This window comes from Festucalex cinctus, chromosome 5 (genome assembly GCF_051991245.1).
Source record: "Festucalex cinctus isolate MCC-2025b chromosome 5, RoL_Fcin_1.0, whole genome shotgun sequence".
In the NCBI taxonomy this organism is placed as follows: domain Eukaryota; kingdom Metazoa; phylum Chordata; class Actinopteri; order Syngnathiformes; family Syngnathidae; genus Festucalex; species Festucalex cinctus.
The window spans coordinates 29,888,103-29,913,102 of NC_135415.1; the positions used below are offsets into that span (position 1 = coordinate 29,888,103).

Consider the following 25,000-nt stretch of genomic DNA (forward strand, 5'->3'; position numbering starts at 1 on the left):
TTTTGCGACATTTTGCTCTCCATGTAAGAAAGTGTAATAGTAGAAGGGTAAATAAAGACATTTATTTATAGAATGTTACTCTAATTTCCCAAGTACATAAACCAGTGGGGTGTCCAAACTACGGCCCGGGGGCCATTTGCGGCCCGCCATACATTTTTTTTTGGCGGCCCGCGGCAAATACTAAAAATAATTTTTCAATGCTGTTTATTAAAAAAAAAAAAAAAGGTGGATTAAACATTTCTAGTTACGCAAAGACACAAATTTGCAGCCAATAATTCAGTTCCAGAAATAAAAATACTTTCATGCACTTGTTTCTTAGTGTCAACGTCCAATTTGTGAAAACATCACATTAATTAATGGTTAATTATTAATTAAAAAAAATGTGAAAACATCACATTAATGGTTAAGTGTGGTCAGTTGACGACCGATTGTTCTTGTGGTTCAGAATGTCAAGTTGGGATCAGCTGCTGCTCAGTGGAGAGGAATATCTTATTAGAGTGGCACACAGGGGTCACTATTAGCAGTTTTCAAGAAGTAAATGTACATTATATCAACAATTTATAATTGTTTCATTGATTTTTACCATGTTTAACTCATTCACTGCCATTGACGGAAAAAGACGTCAAATGCTGCATTTTTTTGCTGTCTGGCAATGAATGTGTTAATAAATAACTAAAAAAATAAAAAAAATATCAAAGTGGCCCTTGCAGCTTTCTATTTTTCTGTATGTGGCCCTCAGAGGAAAAAGTTTGGACACCCCTGACCTAAACATTTAATGAAGGTCGCTGGTGAGCTGCAGCCGAACATAGGTGACTTTGGGCGAGAGGCAGGGGTGCACCCTCGTTTGGTCGTCGGCCAATTGCACGGCAATAAATGCAAATGGAATATCAGTTTGAATAATAATTAGTGCAGACACAGTTGTGTGGGTGCAATCTAGAGGGAGAAAATGATCAGATCATAATGAAAATATGTGGTTTTTATTATACAAGTCAGGCTGTACCGAACTGTACGTCCCACAAGGGTTAAAGACGAAACGATGTTGACTGCTCCTTAACACTCGGTGACAGACTGGAGGTGAGCAACCGAAGGGCATCGTGCGGTGGGAACGACAGGAGCAAATAGAGGTGAAATTTGTGCGCACTCGGACAACATGCCGGGACAGGAAATCTTTGCTCAAGCTCAGCACCCGAGATCAGGAATAATTTGCAGTGACAAGAGGCAGGTGCAAACTGACTGCTGCTGTAACGGCTTCAGACAGCACAGAGCACCTGAGTGCGCTTTCAGTTTTTTTCAGTTTACACGTCCGGACTGACTGCTGTCAGTCCTCATCCTGCTGCACAGGACATCCTGTAGCTTATTAATACGAGCGAGACGAGTTCATTGAAGGCTTTTTTTCGAGAAAATACACACGTAGCGAATGTTGCGCTTTCATCAGGTTTTTGTTCAAGGTTGGAAAAAAAGTTTGCAAAGTCATTCGCCAGATGGTCACAAAACCGTTTCTCTTGTTGCAAGGAAATTTTGGACATGTTCAAGATTTGATGGCGACAAGTAAATATATTTCAGCCTACAAGAATTCCAATTGGAACTTAAGGTACTTAACCTTATAAAGGCAAACCTATCATATTAATACACATTTTGAGCCCCCTAGTTCATGAGTATCCCCCCATTAAAAACCCTGACCTTTTTTGATCTGACACATTAATTGCACGGATGATCCATTAGAGGGCAGTATCATCCAGCTGATGGCTTTTCCAGCAACATTGCAAGATCACCCCATTTGAGAAAGGAGAGACACCTATACTTATTAATTGTGGGAAATGTTCTTTCTGATTATTGGAAATATGTTAGATATGTCTGTTTATTATTAGAGTTTTGACAGTTATAAATGTATGAATTTAAAGCATAGTGACCAGATGTATCAAATATGATACAAATTAAAAGTCATATGTGGAAGTTGATTTTAATTTTTTATTTAAAAAAAAAAGACCAATAAATATTCTAGTTACAAAATAAATCTGACTTTTCTCTCATATTTAATGGTTCGGGCTTTATAGGGATAAGAGCGGCTGTCTGTGTTTGTATAATGTCACGCCATGTGCCTTCAGAGTGAAACCGGCCGGTCAACCAAGCACATGAATGCAAATTGCAGTTTTCTGTCTGAATTTTCCGTTCCTCGCTGTAAAAAGGCTTGTGCACATTCGAAAGGAGCCGGAAGAAAAACAAGCCGAAATGTATGCACGGCACTGAAGATAAAAGATGTAAGTTGGCAGAACTCCTGCCGTTTTCTAGTCATAAAACATGTCCGCATCGTTCATTAATACGGGTGGATCCACCTGTCGAAGTTCAATACAATCAAATTATGTGTCATCTCTGTCTGCTAATTGCGTTATTTCACATATATAAACAAAGAAAGTTCATTAAAGACCATTTCTCGTGGCTGATTTTGTGATTTTAGAGAGAAAGAAAAAAAAAAAAGAGATCCCTTACATTCTACATAATTTTCTTACGTTGAAGAAACAATTTGGCAGTCTTGTCTTACTTTTTTGTCCTTTCGTTCGTTTGAAATCATATTAGGAAGCCAGATTTTCCATGACATCACGTTGCTTTTCCGCCCTCAGGAATTGTCCCCGAACAACGTGTGCCAAGTCACATACTCGGTCTGGACACACAATGCCACTTCAGATTACAAAAAGCATTGGGTGGTGCTGGATGGATAGTAATTTAAAAAAAAAAAAAAAAAAGTGACTGCACAGATATGAAGCTGCTCTAATAAGCCGTGTAAAACGATGCCGAGTGTCCTGGTTGGATATGATAAAATGGTTTGCATAATGCTGCATATTATTCGGTGCTCTCTTTACATAAACGAGCTGAGGAAGCCTGAGGAAAGCAAGATGGGAATTCTTTACAGTTGAGTGCAAAGAATTATTCAAAAGAGGTGAAAAAGTCGCCCAGTGTTTGGCTAACAACCATTCAAAATGTAAATGAAGTTAAAGTTGCGTACATACATTAAAGAGGAAAATTCAGGAAATGTCTTCGTGAATAATGTAGAGGTGAGAGCGTGAATCATACTGGTTATGCTTTTGTGCTGCACGTCAACCGAATGTCCAAGCTGTTTGTACCCCGACTCATAAATAATTCAACTGTCCAACCATGTCCAACACTTTGAACAATGCAATGAACAGTTAATGCGTGATCAGCTACAAAAACAATCGGATGCATTCTGTCTTTCCTCTGAATAGCAAAATACCGTTTCAAAACATCTTGGATGAGTGAATTTGCTTTGTCGGTATTTCACAGTTCAAAACAAAAGGTATTAACGTTCACTGCATTTTCTTCACAGTCTGCACTCGGCGTCCTCTTCTCTCGTGAATAAAATGTTGTGGATGGCAGAAGGAGCATTTGTAAAAGAAGCGCACACAACAAAAAAAGAAATAAGCGCTATCTGTGCTAGTTTTCATGTTTTCATGGAAAAGGCATATTAAGCAATTGAAGATAAATCACAAAAATCAAATTAGCATCTGCAGAAAACGCAAATAATTCAATTATATATATATATATATATATATATATATATATATATATATAGGGGCTTCATAGGCTGTTCATACATTTGCAATTATTCATATTCACTCAAAACAAGCACTATAGCCTGTACAACTTTTGTAGCCCAAAATAAATCACAATGAAATTGGAGACAGGAGCAATGTTCTTCTACCACTCGCACACACAGATATTTTTGTATTACAAATACATTGCAAAGCAATGGTCAGACAAGCAATCGCCGTTTGTGTAGGAGGTCTTGTAGGATTGCTGGCAGGCAAGATTGTGAATGTGTGTAAAATCACAGGCGTGATTCTGCACTCTTTTGCAGCTCGATTAAAACGCAAAATAGAGTAAGTATAATATAAGTCTACTCTACGCATCGCTATTATATCCAGCCAGCCAGGCTTTTGCGGTATTAAAAAAAAAAAAAAAAAAAAAAAAAACGAGACCAAGGTTTGATCATTCAAAATGTGATTGAGGGGGGAAAAAAGGGATATTTTTCAGTATTGCAGTAATTATTATAATTAATTATTGTTGGTGCAGAATATTAAGTGGAAGTCAACCTTAAACATTTATTGACAATAATGTGTTATATGTGACCTCACTAGTCTAAAAATAACATCCTGATTAAATTTACATTTGTGGAAATAAAGAGTTATGAAGCAAAATCCAGCCATTTATTTTTTTTTTTAAATCCATCTCAGGGTGGCCATTTTGCCAGTTGCTGTCGACTGAAGATGTTCAGTCAATGTTGCTCGGGGCTCATGCGACGACCAATCACAGCTCGCCTGTTTTCTGAAGCTGAACTGTGATCGGTTGTTACCTGAGACCCGAGAGCAACATTGATGTCATCTTCACGCGACAGCAAGTGGGCAAAATGGACAAAAACAACTGGATTTTGCTTCATAACTCTTATTTCAAAAATGTGTTATGAAACAGAATGTCATGTTTAGACTAGTGATTACCGTATTTTACGCACTATAAGGCGCACCTAAAAGCCTTAAATTTTTTCAAAAGCTGACCATGCGCCTTATAATCCAGTGCGCCTTATATATGGATCAGTATTGAGCCGCAACAGGTCTCGCTGTCAAGACGCTATCGGTGACCCTGCACGATCGGCAGAAGATCCCGCCATCTTGGATCGCTAGCTAATACTAATACTTTACCTCAGAGAAAATAATAAAACAGCTGTTTATTCATTTTGGGAGTGAATGGAGTTGTCAGAAAGCTGGTTTGTAATCTATTCATAAAGTTTGACTGACCTATCTGACTGTTTTGTTGACATTCCCTTTAGCGCAGCACCATCTAATGGATGCATAACGTAACCTCAGCCTCTACTGTAGCGCCTTATATATGGAAAAAGTTTTAAAATATGTCATTCTTTGAAGGTGCACCTTGTAATGCGGTGCGCCTTATAGTGCGGAAAATAGGGTACATATAACATATTATTGTCCAATCCCAGCGAACACACTCATGAACCATTTTCGAGTTTTTATAGGCAGTACGTAAGAGATGCTTAGGGGCCTGATGTTTGACTATTCCCACCAGACTAACACAAAAAGAAAATATTGTAAAGTCTTAGTCGGGACTTGACCTCTGCCAGCATGTTGACATTTTGCTCGGGCACGTGAAATGGCAGACCTGCCTCAGTGCACCTTGTGCAGCCCCGTGACAACGTCCGATCTCCGAGCATCCATGTCAACAGGCATTACGCTTTTCACTGTATTGTATCCCGAGCCAGCTTTTCCGTTTGCGTTTCACAGTGTTGAGCTGCTGACGGAAGACGGGTAAAAATGCGCATACGAATCGACGACGTATATTCGGCGCAGCGGAGCCGAAGAGATGCAGATGAGTCTTGCACACTTACTTTGCTATTTTTTAATGTGCTCCTGTAATTAAGCAAGGAAGCTTTGGTGCATTTTTGCTAAAGACATCTCTGATTAGTTGAATATCTTACAGTGAGAGTATCTCACCTTCGCCTGAATAAAGACACAGAGCAAGCAAGATAAGAACAAGCGATTACATTTCGACTGTTATGAAAAGAAAGTATGCAAGAGGGGCAATAAGTCACGTCTTTCATTAAATGAAAGTCCATTGTACATATTCTTCTGCTGCAAATACTTCATGACGGAAAAGCTTCTACTAAATGTGCAGTTTTTTTTTGTTATATAATCACACAGTGAAAGTATCTAAAAATGTGAGTCACTCACACCACATTTACCAAAAACCAATACAATGTGATGTACAAGGTTAATAAAAAAAAAAAAAAAAGAAAAGAAGCTGGTGCTTGCGTTTTAGTGGAGAGACTCGGAGAGCTTGATTCAAGGTGTTTTGATGATGAAGAGAGAATTGAGTTGAACAAAGAAGTGCTCTTGGATTTCTGAGGCAGCATTACAAGCCCAACTGCATCCACACCAAGCACCAGACGATCGTTCTTTGCTTTAACCCCGTCACCTGCGATGTATGGACCAAAAACATCTTTTTTTTTTCTTTTTTTTTTAACTCATTCACTCGCCGCCATTTTCACATTTCGCAATCCCGTTCGCTCCCGGCTGTTTTACTGGATTTTGACTGATTTTGCAAGGCCCACAGAATATTGTGTTCAATTGCTATAAACGCATGGAACCTATCAAAAGAAAGATTAAAGTCTCTTCTTTCATCAGGAAAAAAAGTTTCTGTTTCCGTTTTGCAGCAATTAGCATTAGAAGAGAGCTAAGTTTCATCAGTTTTCACAAATCTATTTAAGATTCTTAAGTAATTTAGCTTTTCTTTCCTAGATGGCCCTGGTTGATCTCCTTTGCTCTGCTGCCACCTGCTGGCCGTTTGTGTAATAACTACCATTTCTGCAACCGTTCCTTGCAGCATGCTCTAGCACAAAATGCATTAAAAAAAACCAACGTATAAATACGTCTTTGGGAGACTTGCAACATTATAAAAAAAACGTATTTACACGTTATTGGGAGCAAATGAGTTAATTTGATGACGCTTACATCACAGCGGTATGCACGTTCAACTTGCGCATTAGCCTCTTATCGATCGATGACAAACTGTACACCCTCACATTTCTGCAAATATTTAAATATGTCTTCATGGGACAACGCTGAAGAAACGACACTTTGGTGCAATGAAAAGTAGATAGTTTAGAGCTTATATAATAGTGTAATTGTATTGTTCCCCTCAAAATAACTCACAATACAGCCATTAAATTAGCTAAACGGTAAGATTATATCAAACAAGGTTCCTCAGTACCTGCTAAATTATTTTTCCCCCGTTTGCCAAACACATCAGTATTCTACACGAGGTAGTTCAACAGATTTTGCTCCGTTCACATTTAAAACCCTAATGGGTCAAAACAGTTTTTTTGTACAGTGCAGCAGTACAATGGAACCAACTGCCAAAAGAACCTTTACATGTTTTTAAAATGGCTCTTAAATTACGGTTACAAAGTAACTCTTAACTATTCAATGCTACGTAAATAATGTTTTCAAATTTGAATGTTTGACTTTTAAAATTTTTATCTTATTAACCTTTGTTGATGAAATGATGTTGTCTTTTATGTCTCTTGTTTTTTGTTATGTTATATGTTGAGGACCACAATGGAAATAAGCCTTCTGGCTTTGTTGTGTTTTTACCCTCGGTGATGCCTGACTGAGTGATTGGAAGTATGTGTTGTGTGTTATCACCAAATAAAATCAATCAATCAATCAATCAATCAATCAAACCCCTGGCAACAAAAGCGAGTATACCCCAAAGTAAAAATGTCGAAACTGAGCACAGTTAGTAATTTTCAACTTAATCCAGGGGGGCAACAGATTATTTAAAAAAAACGGGAAAAAAAAACAAAACATTATGATGTCTTAACATATTGTCTTGGATCAGCTTGAGTCGCTCTCTCTTAATTCATGGAGAGAAGTCAAAAATGTGATCATGGATTCTGTTCTGCTTCAAAATGTCTCCTGACGTTTGTGTCCTTCCATCATTTCAGAGACAATATATTGTCAGCCTGACGGTTTCGCTTGTCAGCAGACATAGAAAAGTTGACGCACACTTTTGTCTGAGGCTGGATTGTTGTAACACTCTTGTTTTTTTTTTTCTTCTTTGTTGTTGGCCACTTCCAGCCCACACAGACTGCCGCAGCAACTCATGTTCCAAGCCCACAATTTTCTCGTCTGAAAGCCTTTACATTGGTCGCCTGCTTTGTTAACCGGAAATTCTTTTTTATTTTTTTATTTTGATTTTTTTTAGAGAGAGAGAGCTCAGAATTGTTCATTCGTTAGTCTTACCGATTCAACGTCTTATCATCATTGCTCTCTTTTTTTTTTTTTTTCTTTTTTTTTACGCGTTTGTGTGCGGGGGTGTGTGCAAATACGTGTAAATTTATACTCATTAATTCACCTAAAACCTCCTAAAAATCCCATTACCCTTCACCTTCGCCGGATACTTCAGAGTCTCGCCAGAGTTGTGAGGTTCAGACGGTCAGGAGACCAGAGGAAAGGTCAAAGAAAAGAAAGATAAATCAAAGTAAAATCCAGCACCAATCAAACACTTCCTGCCATCCGCATGGTTACAAAATCAGAGTCTTACGCCTACCCCAGAAACCTCCAAATTCCAACAAATTAAAGAGATCTCAAGAGACCAGAGGAAAAACTAAAGAGAGGAAGGAGGGAAGGATAGATAAAGCAGAGTGAGACACCAGCACCCACTGATTCAATGAGCAGTGGGAGGGAGAGACATAGAAATGTCATGATTTGACTATACTGAATATAGCTCATCCTTGAAGTTCACAACAAAATAAATGAATAAAAAATAATAAATACACTATGTCAGTCAGCAATGTGATTTGAGTGGACTGTGAGAGATAAAATTCTCGGCCCTCAATACAAGAAACATCCAGAACAAGCAATCCAAACTATGCACTTTGTACAACATGTACCTCTCCCAAGGCCGAACAGTCCACTTTAATTTAATCAATAAACCACTCATAGCTGACAAATATACTCCCTCCTGCTTGCAGTTTGAAAGGTAATGTGTGGTGTTTGGCAACAAAAGTGTATTCGCTGACTGGATTTTGTTTGTCGTCCAACTTTGTCAACTACTTACGCGGTTAATAATAAGGCTACGTTAGCAATATGTTCTCAGCAGTCATAGCAACCTCATTTCCAGCCACCATAGTCAAATCAGGAACAATTTGGATTTTTTTGACATGAATCTGAATTTCATCCTCACCTCCAGTGTGTGCGATCAGCACTGACCCTGACAGCGTTTTGTGACACGAGTTCTGGTCCGGCGTTGGTCGAGAGGACAGTAGTCCAGCAAGTTGACTTGGGTCACGGAAATAAAGCGTTTATCTTCTAAAAACAATTTGTGTTCAAAAGAGTGACACATTTGCATCATTAAACTCCTTTTCTGAAAAAAGTCTGACGCCATTACCGCCGGGCACTACTTTTGCCTTCGTTCGTATTACTGCGCGGCGCCCCGCATGCAGCTGACAGACGCGGGTCAGCTGTCTGCAGCGCGTCGATCAGCCGTCTACGGGGCGACGCGTAGTGATACGAACAAGTGATGCGGTAATGGCGTCTGACCTTTTCGTCAGAAAAGGAGTTTAGTGATGCAAATAGTAGTACGGCACTATACTAATACAATACACAATACTAATACGGCACTTGGATGACTTTGCTAACTACATTTTTTTTAGCGTACACGGTAACCCTCCCAACTTCTGGTGGCCAATCACAACTTGCGTCCTTGCTGTTAGCCCATACCACTCCCCGCAGGGACGGACCTGCAGCAAATTCATTTGCTGTGACATTATCTGCAAAGCACCGACCAAATAATTTACTTTCCCTCCTCTTTTTCTCAAAGGCAGCGTTGCGTAATTAGCTTTTTGCTGGAAGACGTATGCTTGCTTTTTAAGGTTGCCAGCATCAGAAGCAGATGCGCATGAGGCCATGTGGCCTGTACAATTCAAAGTGAAAGTAATTTCTTTTCCTACTTATGTTATTCGATGCTATGTATTGTTGATATAAGTCGTCTAAGCATCAAGGATATATGCTCAAGGGCAGGCAGAACCTCTCAATCCCCTATCCTGCATGTGTTGAGTAAAAAAACAACAACAACAAATATCATTAATGTTTACATTTAACAACTCATTCACTCGCCGCCATTTTCACATTTCGCAATCCCGTTCGCTCCCGGCTGTTTTACTGGATTTTGACTGATTTTGCAAGGCCCACAGAATATTGTGTTCAATTGCTATAAAAAGAAAGATGAAAGTCTCTTCTTTCATCAGGAAAAAAAAAAGTGTTTCTATGTTTCCGTTTTGCAGCAATTAGCATTAGAAGAGAGCTAAGCTTCATCAGTTTTCACAAATCTTTTTAAAATTGTAAGTAATTGAGCTTTTTTTCTACATGGCCCTGGTTGATCTCCTTTGCTCTGCTGCCACCCGCTGGCCGTTTGTGTAATAACTACCATTTCTGCAACCGTTCTTTGCAGTTGAGAGGCTGCATCAAAGCCTTCTGTATGCTCTAGCATGGAAAACAAACAAATGTATAAATACGTCTTTGGGACACTTAGAACATCTTAAAAAAACGTATTTATACGTTGTTGGGAGCAAATGAGTTTTAAGTTATTTTCAGTTTTATTTCTCTGATCCATGTTTTGCAAGTGGTTTTCTTTTTCAAACCAATAATGTCATTGACTGCATCATTAAAATAGCTGAATTTGTGCACTATTTCCTGTTTAAATACATCGGCGAAAAGGGAAGAGAGGCATCGCGCTCTCGTGCCTCAAACCACGATTCGCACATTAATTGCAGACACGGGCACTGCTTTATATCGTCTATATACAAGTTTTATCGCAAAACTGTCTAATCATTAATGTGTGTGACACGTTGAGTCTTTGTGATCGCCCTCACCAGGGCGTTTTTATTCACATTTATGGCCGATCAAACCCGTCGAGTCCGGGAAAAAAAAAACTGTGCCGCTGTCAGCAAAGTTAAGATAAAGAGTAACCACAGGTTGTAAAATGGTTCAAGGTCTTGGACCGGGTTTGCCCGTTGACATGAACATTCATACAGTAAGTGTTGTGGATGTAAATTAAATATCATGTCAACATTAGAAGGAAGCATTGCAGAGTAATAAGAATATTGTTTTACCTGATTATTTAAATTTGAGGATCATTTTTTGCCAGTTTCCAAAAAAAAAAAAAATAGCCGACAGCTGTCACCCACCCACCGATGAATAAAATATATAGTTGTAGGCAAACATGATATTACGGGCATTTCTTTTGGGTAAACATCGTCAAACGCTTCCCCAAAGGCTTCAAACAAGCCTTTTCGGTGTGCTTTTGTCTGTATGGACCCATCCGTCTCATCCTGACGGGTGATTAACTTTCTATGAAGGGATGAAGACAAACTGGCAATCGACATAACACGAGAATCGGCCACGACCGCGGTGACATTATGACCAGAGATTTCTTTATTTACAAAGTTAATTGTATAGACGCTTTGTCACTTAAGATAATGTCAAAGCGTCGAAAGAGGGCAATTACAGAGCAGTTGGAGATCCACTTCACATGATTGGAAAAAAGAGCTGCTGATTACAAAAAAAAAAAGAAAGAAAAGAAGCTTGAGTCACATCAGCCTGGAGGTAAAAGTCAAAAAAGTCGAGGTAGAATCAGCACACGCTCTTTGACTGATGGCACGTGACAAACGTTTTTGTACCAGTCGCTGAAGACTTGTTAACGGGAGCGTCTCGTTTGGTGACGGATCATCTCAGCCTCGCGCTCGATAAGAGACGCCGTTGACTACCAGTGGAGCGATCTCTGGACCGTGTCGTCTCTTCAAAGTGAAAAGTTGACTCGCGGTTTCATCAAGGTCGGCAAGACAACTGTGGTGTGAAAAAGAACAGCCGTGGAAAAACTCGAGACAGATCGGATTCGAGCGTGCGACAGTGTGAAACATGGAACGCTTATGGTGACATTTGACTATTTCGAATCTAAAAGTAGCAACGTGGGATGGATCTTTCAAACACACACCAAACCGTAGACATTTTCACCATCGTTCATCACCAAAGTTTAAACTATCGTGAAACATTTATTATTGTTTTTTTCTCCGTTTATTCAGTGATACAATCACTTTTGAAACGATGACTTCTAAGAGAAGCGATATGGGTGATACTTAAGTGCACAGGAAAATACAGGATTTGTTCAACAGAAGAACTTAACTCATTCACTCGCCAGCCATTTTCACATTTTGCAATCCCGTTCGCTCCCGGCTGTTTTACTGGATTTTGACTGATTTTGCAAGGCCCACAGAATATTGTGTTCAATTGCTATAAAAAGATGGGAGCTACCAAAAGAAAGATTAAAGTCTCTTCTTTCATCAGGAAAAAAAAGTATGTTTATCTGTTTCCGTTTTGCAGCAATTAGCATTAGAATGTAGCTAAGTTTCATCAGTTTTCACAAATCTATTTAAAATTCAAAGTAATTCAGCATTTTTTCTAGATGGCCCTGGTTGATCTCCTTTGCTCTGCTGACACCTGCTGGCCGTTTGTGTAATAACTATCATTTCTGCATTCTTTGTAGTTGAGAGGCTGCATCGAAGCCTTCTGTTTGCTCTAGCATTAAAAAAAACAAAAACGTATAAATACGTCTTTGGGACATTTAAAACATGAAAAAAACCGTATTTACACGTTATTGGGAGCAAATGAGTTTTAAAATACCTTGTGCTCGACCAAGGTTCCTTATTGAACATAATTTTGCATTATACAGAAATCAACCAGCCTCCATTGTCTTCGAAGACCACAAGATGATTGTGTAACACAGCTTGTCACCCAACACTAAACGCACAAAAGCAGTGTCGACTTGAATATCTCACAAAGTTCACTCTATGGTTTTCTTTCCAAAAATAGCATAACCGAGTCGCGCGCGCGCACGCACGCACACAGACAGAAACGATAACGCCGTCTATCCGCCTTTGCAGTGGGACCCGGAGAGCTCCCGACAGTGACTCACATTCTGTCAGAATGCGTTTTTATCTGCAGGCCTGCTGCAAGCGCGCCACAATCCACGAGGTACGAGCGCGGGCGGGGGGGGGCACCGCGTCGCGCTCCTCTGAGTCCACGTCCAGCCGCAAAAAAAACAAAAACCGTCTTTAGACCTTGAGGGCTTCGTGCACGCCCACCGCCGAAAGCCGGCGGTTGATGTTGCGGTACCTGCAGCGGAGGAGGTCGCGGTAAGTGGAGCGTAGGTCTCGATTGAAGAAGGCGTAGATGAAGGGGTTCATCAGGGAGTTGGCGTAGCCTAACCAGAGCAGCGTGCGCTCCAGCCAGATGGGCACGCAGCTGCACACCACCCCGCAGATGAAGGGCCTGGCGGTGGACAGGATGAAGAACGGCAGCCAGCACACGGTGAAGACTCCCACGATCACCCCCAGCGTTGTGGCCGCTTTCTGCTCCCGTTTGAAAATGGAGATGTTCCTCCGTTCGCGGTTCAGCAGTCGGGACAGGGCGGCGCACTCCTCCGCCACGCCGGGCGGCTTGAGGCCCTGCATTCGCAGCGCCTCGTTGGTCACCGTTTCCAGGCGCTCCCGGCGAGAGAAGTCGGTGAAGCGGTGTTTGGCGCCACTTTTGCGCGCCGCCCGGAAGATTTTGTAATACATGAACAGCATCACCAGCATGGGGATGTAGAAGGCTACGGCTGTGGAATAGATGGTGTAGCCAATGTCTTGGCTGATGAGGCACACGCCGGCTGTGTGGACGTTCTTGGCCCAGCCGCAGAAGGGCGGCAACGTGATGGATGCGGACACCAACCACACGCCCAAGATCATCTTTGCCATCAGCTGACCATTTTGCCGCGCTGGGTAGGTGAGGGGTCGTGTGATCCCAAGGTACCTGTGAGAGGGAAACAAAAACAGCATTACAAAATTGATATTGATTGATTGGTATAGGGCACAATGGCTTCGTACTGCGGCGGTATCCTCAAATGTTTTGTAGTCATGTAACACGTCATCAACTCCACATTAGAGGGTAGAACTTTAATTGTTGAAGCGGACGTCAACCCAAAAATGTTCAATAATATGTTTCATTCTGGGGAATATGAGTTAAGCAGCAAAATCCACCCGTTTTCATCCATCTCAGGGGGTGGCCATTTTGTCTTGCTGGTACTCCGGTCTCCTCCCACATTCCAAAGACATGCATGGCAAGGTTAATTGGGCGCTCTGAATTGTCCTTAGGTGTGCTTGTGAGTGCGGATGGTTGTTCGTCTCTGTGTGCCCTCCGATTGGCCGGCGACCAGTCCAGCGTGTCCCCCAGCTGAGAGGCTCCAGCACCCCTCGCGACCCTTGTGAGGAATAAGCAGTCAAGAAAATGGACGGATGGATGTCTTGAGGGAGAGAAAGAGAAATGCTGTCTTATTTTATGCCAATTTATGGTCGGTCTCTCACTCTTGCAACTTGTTCTAAAGCTCATTGATATCTAACTGACTACAGTCAAACCTCGGTTTTCGAACGCTTCTGTTCTCCACCAAATCGGTTTTCGACCAGAAAATTCGAGAATTTTATGTCTCAGAACTCGTCCAAAAAAAAAAAATCGGCTCTCGAACTGAAAAAAGCCGAGCGTCCCTGAACGCGACTCATTCGCCGAGTGCAGAAAAGGCTACAAAGCTGTCTATTCCTTAAGTCTGATATGTTCAACTTTAACTGCGTAACTGAGACGAATCCTAATTTGCGAAATTTGTAGTCTGTTCATTGGAAAGCGAGTTCACGTGACAGAATTTACCCTCGCGTTCGTGCGTGTGGCCGCTTGAACAGAATCAGTCTTCGCCAGCAGCGATAGCAGCCGGAAGTCTGGCGCTAGCTAGCGTGTGCGTCAATGACTGGTGGGTCCTGTTGTCCTTATTCCTTGTCTGTAACCTTCTTGCCAGAATCAGCTTTAGCTTGTTCCTTCTAAAATGTTTGTTACGAATGTTTGGGCTGTGTTTCCTCATCCGCACGTTACCACATAGCACTCGTAAGTTGATGTTGCGCTGCTAAACCCGAAACCGGAAGTGTCACCATTTAAGTTTCACAATAAGAGCGCATACCGGAAGTAATGTTCTAAATGACGCTAGCTTAACTGCGCTAATTTAATTTGTGTAAATTGTTTCGGATTTCGAACAATTCGCTTTTGGAACAATCTTCTGGAACGGATTATGTTCGAAAACCGAGGTTTGACTGTATATTCATCTCTTCATTGTGAGGATTTAAGTATTCCATCACCCTTTTTTTGTAAGAAAATGCTGAAATATACTGCAAGTGTAATGGTACACACATCATCATGTCCTTCAGTTTCAACAAGAGCTCATGCAATCGACGAGATCGTGAATTTGTCAGGAGGGCCGTTATTATCTGTTATTCAACGACTTTGGAGGAATGGAACTGCGAAAGAGGGAGCTATCAATCACATAAGCAGCTCTGTGGTTTCAAATAGTAGCTGAAGGAGTGTGAAAAAAAAAAAACACGGTGCTGCTGAAAAATAGTTGCTATATTCACAAAATGCTGAGACGGTGTAAATTGCAGCTCAGTGTGTTTTGGCAGCATGCCCGCAACATTCTTCATTCAGCATCAAATGTCAGGAATCAAGGCAAGTTTATTGAGGTTTTATTCATGTTTAGATTTTGTGCGCTTTGTGCTCTGATTTAATAGACAAAGCTTTCAGCGGCACACGAGACAATCAACACGGAGGTCCACCTGTGAGCAGCATCCATCAGTCGTGTACAAATCTAATTAAGCTCGGCCGGCCTTGTCAGATCCACTTTATCCTGTATTTAGGTGGGGAACTTCTGACAGTTTAAAAGGAAGTTGTGAATATATTCCAGACACATGGCTATAAATCACAATACAAGAGCCCTGTGAAATTATTTTTAGGGTTACATTATTTTTGCAGTCTTATTTATTGTATCTGCAACTTTATCTATACAGTAAGCTGTGATGATGAACTCACGATGAACTTTAAAAAAAAAAAATCCACAAACACCAAATTTAAAAGCAAAAATCCTTGTGTTCATTGTTTACAGGCTATTTGGTTTGATTAACAGACCATTCGTTGAAATAACAGTTTAATACTTTGCATTGTTTATGCTGTAAACAATGATTATTACATAGTTTAACACCACATACAGACACACAAAATCTTTTTAGAGTATAGTTCTGATTTTTGGTATGGAGATTTCCTGTTACTAAAAATAGAACTACTCAAACAAGTTTTTGTGTGTCTGCGTGTGGTGTTAAGCTATAGAATAATCTTTGTTTACAAAGTATAAAAGTATATGAGTTTGAACTACCTTGTCTTTTAGTGTATTCAATTTAATACAGTATAAGCTTGAAAAGTATTGAAAATCTTTTTTTTTTTTTTTCAGCGTTTATTCACATTACACAACATCCCAACTTCTTTGGAATTAAGGTTTGTACATATCAAATACTTCATTCATCTAATCTTACATGTCCCCCTTTGAAAGCTAACACGTGACTTGGTGAGTAATGGCAAATAGAAACATGACAGATGTCAAGATTTTTCTTGCCGATTTATAATGGATTCCAAGTAATGCAACATTTCTCTGCATGCATTTTATATTAATGAGGGTTATGGCGATGTTGTGTGAGTGTGCGTGTGCAGGTGTGTGCGTGCGTGTCTATGACTCATCTTTGGCCTGATGGATGACAGAGATGTTGGAACTAAAATGTCGCAATCACTTGTATTTACTTCATAAATACATAGATTATGTTTACACTAAAAGGGCAATTCTGATTTTTTTAGTCTCATATATGGGGGATGACTTAAAATCAATCACCTTTGTATCAGCAAAGTTATAAAGACTTGATCAACTTTTATATTTGACTTTAATTTAATACCAATTGAAAAATAAAGCATAAAATTGACATTTATAATAATAAATCATTCAACCACATGACGTTATCCATAGTAGACATCGACATGAAATGAAGAGAACGAGGAGAGACCGTCTCATTTCTCCAAAACATTTCTACATCCTCCCTTCCTCTGTCAATCTCGTGTTCCTCATGAAATTTCTGGTGGGAGGCACTCGAATGTCAACAGAGGAGCAAGGAATTTGTAAATAGAGAACTGAGATGAACGGGACTGCATTTAATTCTGTAAACACAGCAAAAAGTGATGATGTGTTTGGTACTCACGCGTGTGCCTTCACGTTTGCATTCTATATAAATTAGAAGTTGAGTAGGTTTTGTATTCTGACCAACTACTTGGAAAGATTTTACAAAAAAAAAACATCCAAATTGTGTGAATGTAAACAAAGATTCTAAATGATTGAGTAGCTAAAACTCACTCACTCACTCACTCGTTTGTTGGTTCATTCATTCCGAGCTGTTTATCCTGTCATGTAGGACAAAACCCTGCAAAACAATCCCAATTTTTAATAAATGTACCTTTAATCTGATCCCATGTTTTTGTTTCGCCACAGTAACTGTAGTTACTTTTTTTTTTTCTTCGCTATCGGTGACCCTGCACGATCGGTGACGCGCATACGCAGAAGATCCCGCCATCTTGGATCGCTAGCTAATACTAATACTTTACCTCAAAGAAAATAATAAAACAGCTGTTTATTCATTTGGAGAGTGAATGGAGTTGTCAGAAAGATCTATTAATAAAGTTTGACTGACCTATCTGATTGTTTTGCTGACATTCCCTTTAGCGCAGCACCATCTAATGGATGCGTAACGTAACTCCAGCCTCTACTGTAGCGCCTTATATATGGAAAAAGTTTTCAAATATGTCCTTCATTGAAGGTGCGCCTTATAGTGCGGAAAATACGGTATATTTCATTCAAGCAGCTAAAATCTTTAGTAGCGCAAAGTGCCTGAATTGCCAGCAGCATTTACACTACAGACAATTTGTTGCTTTTGACTGATATCACCACCAGACTTGTCATATTTATTCAAATATAAATATTTTTTAAAAGGTCAGTAACAAAATAGACTAGACTAGCTCTACGTTTGTTCTATTCTATATTGTATTTCGGAGGAGAAAAGGTATACTCTGATCCTCGGCGTCTATTTGCTGTGATGACTGCTATTTCAACCATATTAACTCCTGGCTCGATGCCTCTCCCGTCTCTTGCACAACATTTTTCCCTTAAAGGTCAAGAACAAATTGGCTAGACACGAAGAGTTCCTTTAAGCTTATTTAGCTTTCAGGTTTTTCTTTGAGTAAGAAACCAAAGGGGATGTGACAAAGATGGAGGGGTACTTCACACTGCCACTCTCGCATGATCATGACGGGGAAACAGAGGACGACGTCCTTGCAAGCTTCTGCTTTACTTTGCCCGTGGCACAAATATTTTATTCAAAGACACGTCATTATTCAGCTACGATGTCTTTAATGGATTTGGTGATTTAGTGTCGGTTTGCAAAACTGAAGCTTACAAAGGGGTTGTAGTTCCTTGCAGGAAAATGCAGTGTTAATGCAGAATATTAATGGATGAATCAACATTTACATTTCGTCTTTGCATTTTTCTCTGAGGCTGCGCCGTGCGCTTGCGTGTTTACGATGGATTTCTGTTGTGCACAGAAAGATGTGGATGCGGTGACGATTGGGATCAAGCCCGACTGCGAACAGCAAATTTTTGCTGTGAATTGACAGTCCCATAAAAGATATGAAAATTGCCTACATCAATAGTTTAAACCAGGGGTGTCAAATTCATGTTAGCTCAGGGGCCGCATGGAGGTAAATATATTACCAAGTGAGCCGCATCGGGAAAATAACGGTATATAACTTAGAAACAATTAGCGTCATTTATATGCAGATTTTCGTGGAGCAGCCCTAAATTACGGAGCTCAACTGTAATCATGTTGTTCTGAAAAATAACACGAATGCAAATGGAACGCGGCAACGCTTTGCCGGTATACGTTCCAGACGTGTTTTGCATATATATTGTTCCCAGAATGCATTGCGTGGCGCTGTTAATGACGTTTTAAGGACGCTAATCCTTGTCATATCTATTTTTGTTAACAGTAAATCCATTTGTGTTGTATTTAATACCTTTATGTTGGTCTATGATTAAAAAATAATAAAATAATAATAATAATAATAATAATAATAATAAAACAAACCGTAACTTTAACTTGTGTGTAAAATAATAACATCCAGGACGATTTCCCCCGTACAAGTTGCATTGCTCATCTGAGGACTGCTTGTGGAATTACACATTTTATATATTATATGTACATTTTTTTATTTTATTTTTTTTAAACTTTACAAAATCATCTCGCGGGCCGGATTAAACCCCTTTCCGGGCCTGATCCGCCCCGCGGGCCGTATGTTTGGCACCACTGGTTTAAACCATAAATATACCACAAATTTTGATCCCACAACATTTCAATACAAGCATCTTCAGCAAATAGTTGTACCCTACGGCATAGTAACCAGTAAGTTAACTAGTAAGTAAGTAAGTAACTAGTAAGTCTTTTAGAATGTGAAAGTACATTTGAAAAGGTAAATTGTGTTCTTTCCTCTTGTAGACTTTGAGCGATGGAGAAAACTTGCTCTGTTGCTTGTTTCAAAAGCACGAAAGCACTCTGACCCAGATTCAATATATCGTGCTGCAGACTTGAACAGCCAAATCACATACTTTGTATCACACAAAAACAAAAACAAAAAAAGTGATGTGACATAGAGTTTTCAACAAATCATACATGGATGGCGGTGGACGTATACAACATGAAGATTAGTAGATCACTGACTGTATAAATCTTCTTGTAATTGTGTAAACAGAACCAAACTCAGCAATTGTTCATAGATATATGTCAGATGCATGCTAACTTAACTAGCGGTCCATGGATCACTATGACATTTGTGCGACTGCGTTCATAATATTGTGTAAGAGTTCAAAGATGCCATTAACTCATTCACTCGCCGCCATTTTCACATTTCGCAATCCCGTTCGCTCCCGGCTGTTTTACTGGATTTTGTACTGATTTTGCAAGGCCCACAGAATATTGTGTTCTATTGCTATAAAAACATGGAACCTATCAAAAGAAAGATGAAAGTCTCTTCTTTCATCAGGAAAAAGTATGTTTCTATCTGTTTCCGTGTGGCAGTAATTAGCATTAGAAGAGAGCTAAGTTTCATCAGTTTTCACAAATCTATTCAAAATTGTAATTGAGCTTTTTATTTACATGGCCCTGGTTGATCTCCTTTGCTCTGCTGCCACCTGCTGGCCGTTTGTGTAATAACTACCATTTCTGCAACCGTTCTTTGCAGTTGAGAGGCTGCATCAAAGCCTTCTGTATGCTCTATCATAAAAAACAAACAAACAAACAAAAAACGTATATTTACGTCTTTGGGACATGTAGAACATAAAAAAAAACGTATTTATACGTTATTGGGAGCAAATGAGTTATTAGAATAAAAGAAGAACCCAAAATGAACAGCATAATGTTAAAAAAAACGGGGGTGTTGTGAATTATTGTTTGGGTAAGAAACAGGGTACACCCTGCTGGTGTCACCAGCCATTCACAGCATTGCTTTTTTTTTCCTAACATATGAAATGCTTTTGCTATACATTAATTAACATAACGACAAGTAGAGGCACGTTTCATGCGATGTGTCTCGGTAACCACAAAGTAATTAAAAAGTCAGACACTCAACACGGTATTTTACGCACTTGAAAGAACCAAACGATTGCATTAAATTGACGGAAACCAGATTTCAGAAAGCCGCACATGCAAACGCCGTCTTCTGACCTTGATCGACACCCGAAACGTGGATTAACACAACCAGACTAGTCGATCGGAAATCAAATTACTCTTGCAAGTGTGCGCTTCGATCGATTGGAAATCGGATTAGTCTTTCACGTGTCCCAGTTTCTGTGGCAGGACATTAAATTATACAGTCGCGGAGTGGAAATCAATCCCACGCTGGCTTGTACCAAAGTCAGCTCTTTGTACCACGACACTATCAGTGATCTGCAGGGTCAAGTGTCATATTTTAAAGAGCGGCGGAACATTGAGAAAACGTCGTCTTTACCATATCTATGATAATTACTAATTCACAACTGTAAAGACAAAGTGAAACTACAATAAAAACCTTGCTGTTAAATCAAATGTTATTTAGTGAATGGCCCAAAAAACTCAAATTAGACAACAAATCCAAGTTAACTTTAAAACATTTTCTATGCTTTTATGTGTCAGAAGAATAACAGCCAAGGAAGATCTCATTTGTACACAAAAAATAATAATAATTAGGGATGTTCGATACCACTTTTTTTCAGACCGATACCAATACTGAGACCCTCAGTACTCACCGATACCGATACCAACTGCCGATACCAGTATAATTATTATTATTTTTTTAAATCACTAAAAGATATTTTTAAGCAAATATATTTCCTTTAATTTTGACACAAAAAAAACAACAACAAGTCACTCTTCAATAGTCTTAACGCTCAAAATAAAACACAAAAATGCTCTTTTAGTTTAAGATTCACAATTTTGAAGTATTTCCAAAGCTGCTGCAAGCTAGCGCCACTTACAGGCAAGGAGGACTCACTTAACGTCTTCCCCCTCTGCCATCGCTCGCTTGTACTCGAGTACTTACAGCCCCCCAGCGACTATAAATAGTATCATTTGTCTATAACATTGTTATAAGCACATCTCTGCATAAGCATAATGTTTGTCAAAATATGTCAAAAGCATATTTTAGATCTCCCTCATTGCCACTGAAAGTCGAAAGATGAAAAGATGAGTGGAAAGTTTCTGTGGGAGAAAGTAAAATGGACTTCCCTGCTGCCCTGTTCCTCTTTTTCTTTTTTCTTTTTTTTGCTGTTCTAAATTTACCACGCTGCCACCCAAACCAACCACAGCTCGGTAAATATTTCACTGCGTATTCCCTCTCAGACATAAAAGGTTTGAGAGATACCCCTAGAGACAGGAGGAAGTTGCACACGATGGCCGATTACAGTGTTATGGTGCAGAAAATAATTGACTTCACGGTGCCCTAGCTGGTAGTCCAGTGGAAGTAATGAAATTCTTCATTAGTTTGGCCACACGTTTGGTCTGTGACAGAAGAATCCCCGAGGCTTCTGCATGAATGCGTCCTGAGATACCTAAAAACAACAACAACAACAACACACTTTTCGTTTTTGGTCCACGTCACTCTCGGGGGCAGCTCGGCTTGGGATGCTGAATTGGGTTTCTCTCAATCCACAACCTTGCGGGTAGATGGTTTGACTCCCTGTAGCTACATAAACGTCTCGTTTGACAAGATACCGAACCCTGAGTCTCATGATTGTTCTATCACCATCGTGTAAACGACTCTCCTACGATGACAACATGTTCTATAAATCATTAGTCTTGAAAAATATTGAACCAGTGAGGTCAATTCCTGTAGACGGAATATATTTGGGTTGGACATCAAAAGATGAATATCAATATTTTTATATTTTCAGATATTTACATTAGGACAAGGTATACATGTTTGGGTTTAAGTAGTTAGCCATTGCTTTATATCATTGTTTTATTCATGTAATTGCATACTGTGTCCAGCAGGGGGTGCTCATTTTGAGCACTGTGGGGGGAAAAAGGCTCATTTCAATTACTGTAAGTGTTGAGCTGGGAAGACACGCTAGTCTAGTCCAACCCTGTCCTGATGACCAGTCGAATCACTTCCTGTCCAGTCATGATGTCCTGTTACAGCGACCAGTCCGGTCACGACTCACGACGGTCAAGTTTCTCCACGTCTGGTCAAGTGTCGCTCTCTCACTTCCAAGCCAAGTCTGTCCACGTTCTGCCAAGTTTGTCCTTCCAAGTCTGTCCACATCATGCCAAGTCTGTCCACGTCATGCCAAGTCTGTCCACGTTCTGTCAAGTCTGTCCTGCGAAGTCTGCCCATGTCATGCCAAGTCTGTCCACGTTCTGCCAAGTCTGTCCTGCGAAGTCTGCCCATGTCATGCCAAGTCTGTCCACGTTCTGCCAAGTCTGTCCAGCCAAGTCTGTCCACATCATGCCAAGTCTGTCCACGTCATGCCAAGTCTGTCCACGTTCTGTCAAGTCTGTCCTGCCAAGTCTGTCCACGTCATGCCAAGTCTGTCCACGTTCTGCCAAGTCTGTCCTGCGAAGTCTATCCACGTCATGCCAAGTCTGTCCACATTGTGCCAAGTCTGTCCACGTCATGCCAAGTCTGTCCTGCCAAGTCTGTCCACGTCATGCCAAGTCTGTCCACATTGTGCCAAGTCTGTCCACGTCATGCCAAGTCTGTCCTGCCAAGTCTGTCCACGTCATGCCAAGTCCGTCCACATTCTGCCAAGTCTGTCCTGCAAAGTCTGTCCACGTCATGCCAAGTCCGTCCACATTGTGCCAAGTCTGTCCACGTCATGCCAAGTCCGTCCTGCCAAGTCTCTCCACGTCATGCCAAGTCCGTCCACATTCTGCCAAGTCCGTCATGCCAAGTCTGTCCACGTTCTGCCAAGTCTGTCCTGCGAAGTCTATCCACGTCATGCCAAGTCTGTCCACATTGTGGTCGATTAAACACCTGCTGCGAATTCAGCTGCGCGGCTCCTTGTTAGAGAACAGCAAGTTGCGCAACAAGTACTGAAACGTTGATCATTTGGACATGTGCATTCAATAGTTTCGAGAAGGTCATGCATCTTCACCTATAAAGGTTAGAGTGCATTTTTAGGTTCATCCTGATAGTTCACCTAAAAGACGAATTCCCCTAACCTTTTTTGTGAGTAATGTTAAACTAAAAGGAGGATTATTAAACATGCAAATGAAAGCAATTCACAGAGCTTTGTATTTGGGTTTGTTTGTCTCTTTTTTTTTTTCTTTTTTTTTTGTCAGTTACTTGTCTAATCTGTGGTTAATAGAGGATGAAGAAAAGCCAGTGGTTGCCAATGTGATTCTGGGGGCTCAAGGGTTCAAATGGATTGAAATATAATTGGTTGTTGACGTTTAATTGCTTGTTCCTTCATGCACTGTTTTGTATTTTTGCAAAAACTGGCTGATTTTTATATATTATATTATATTATATATTATCATATTATTTGCTGTGAAAATGTATAACAAAGGTGACCACAGGCTTTTAGACCGTATTTATGAATAATATAATATAAAGGAGTTTGTAGTCACTGATGGTGTCGTGGTACATTCAACTGGCAGCGTGGGTTCACTTCCCACTCAGTGAAAGTGTGAACATGAGAATGAATGGTTGTCTGTCTTTAAATGTGCCCTGCAAATGACTGCCAACCAATCCGGGGTGTCGTCTGCCTTTGGCACCAAAATTAGTAGGTCAGGTATGAACAGGCAGGTATAGAAAATGGATGGGTGGATAGTGCAATTGAATTACATTAGAAACTGGTTTTATTTTTCATTTAAAATAAAATAAATATAGCATACTTTTCATTCATACCGTATTTTCCGCACTATAAGGCGCACATAAAAGCCTTCAATTTTTTCAAAAGCTGACCGTGCGCCTTATAATCCAGTGCGCCTTATAAATGGATCAATACTGAGCCGCAACAGGTCTCGCTGTCAAGACGCTATCGGTGACCCTGCACGATCGGGTGACGCGCATGCGCAGAAGAATCCGCCATCTTGGATCGCTAGCTAATACTGATACTTTACCCCAGAGAAAATAATAAAACAGCTGTTTATTCATTTTGGGAGTTGTCAGAAAGCTGCTTTGTAATCTATTCATAAAGTTTGACTGACCTATCTGACTGTTTTGTTGACATTCCCTTTTAGCGCAGCACCATCTAATGGATGCATAACGTAACCCCGGCCTCTACTGTAGTGCCTTATATGGGAAAAGTTTGAAAATATGTCATTCATTGAAGGTGCGCCTTATAGTGCGGAAAATACGGTACACATATTTGCTACTATTGTTTTTTTCCCAACTAGGGAGGAAAAATATAACATTTAACATATAACATTTCAAGTGTGGTTATGCATTTACTTGTCTACAGTCTATTCAATCCAGTATGACAGCTGAATCCAAATGCTAAATGAAGCTGAGTTTTCAACAATGTTTTTGATATTCTTGTCACACCGGGTACGTGGATAAACCATTAATAGAAAAATGTGCAGTCCAAAAATTCAAGTTCCTGATTACATAAACATATGACACAAAAGAAACGTAGACTGCAGAACACAATACATGAAACACACTTTGATTTTGCACCAGATGCCATAAATCATCATATTAAACATGGAGATGGAATCTATGTTCCTGTCTGAGCACTTGCTAACGCCCAACTATGACCGATGACATGATTTTAATTTACAAGAGCATATTGTGATGTTTATCCCTGCTCCGTGTAGCGAGAAGAAGAAAATAATTCGTAGTTACTCAGCTTGCAAAGCGCATTTTAACACACCGTATCACATTTGTTCATTCCACAGATTTGTCTCCACACAGACCAGTTTGGAAGACGCGCTGGCGAAGAGCGTGTA

The 25,000-nt window shown here is 40.2% G+C and overlaps 2 protein-coding genes across 4 annotated transcripts in view; one reads left to right on the plus strand and one right to left on the minus strand.

The window, feature by feature from the left end:
- The window catches only part of piwil2 (piwi-like RNA-mediated gene silencing 2), a 69,863-nt gene that overhangs the window by 15,881 nt on the left and 28,982 nt on the right, over positions 1–25,000 (plus strand). The window contains exon 2 of one of the 2 annotated variants that reach the window (XM_077521285.1): positions 24,950–25,000. This exon is cut by the window's right edge and continues 9 nt beyond it. The gene's annotated coding sequence lies outside the window, so the exon portion shown is untranslated. Of the gene's footprint in view, positions 1–24,949 lie in introns of those variants that run through there. The other variant, XM_077521282.1, reaches the window with a different exon arrangement.
- Positions 10,996–25,000, minus strand: part of htr7c (5-hydroxytryptamine (serotonin) receptor 7c) — a 24,826-nt gene continuing 10,821 nt past the window's right edge. Inside the window, exons 2-3 of one of the 2 annotated variants that reach the window (XM_077521293.1) lie at positions 12,756–13,433; positions 10,996–11,429 (exon numbers count right to left, since the gene is read on the minus strand). In XM_077521293.1, the coding sequence (XP_077377419.1) occupies positions 11,315–11,429; positions 12,756–13,433 (793 nt within the window). In that variant the 3' untranslated portion in view covers positions 10,996–11,314. Of the gene's footprint in view, positions 13,434–25,000 lie in introns of both variants that reach the window. The other variant, XM_077521294.1, reaches the window with a different exon arrangement.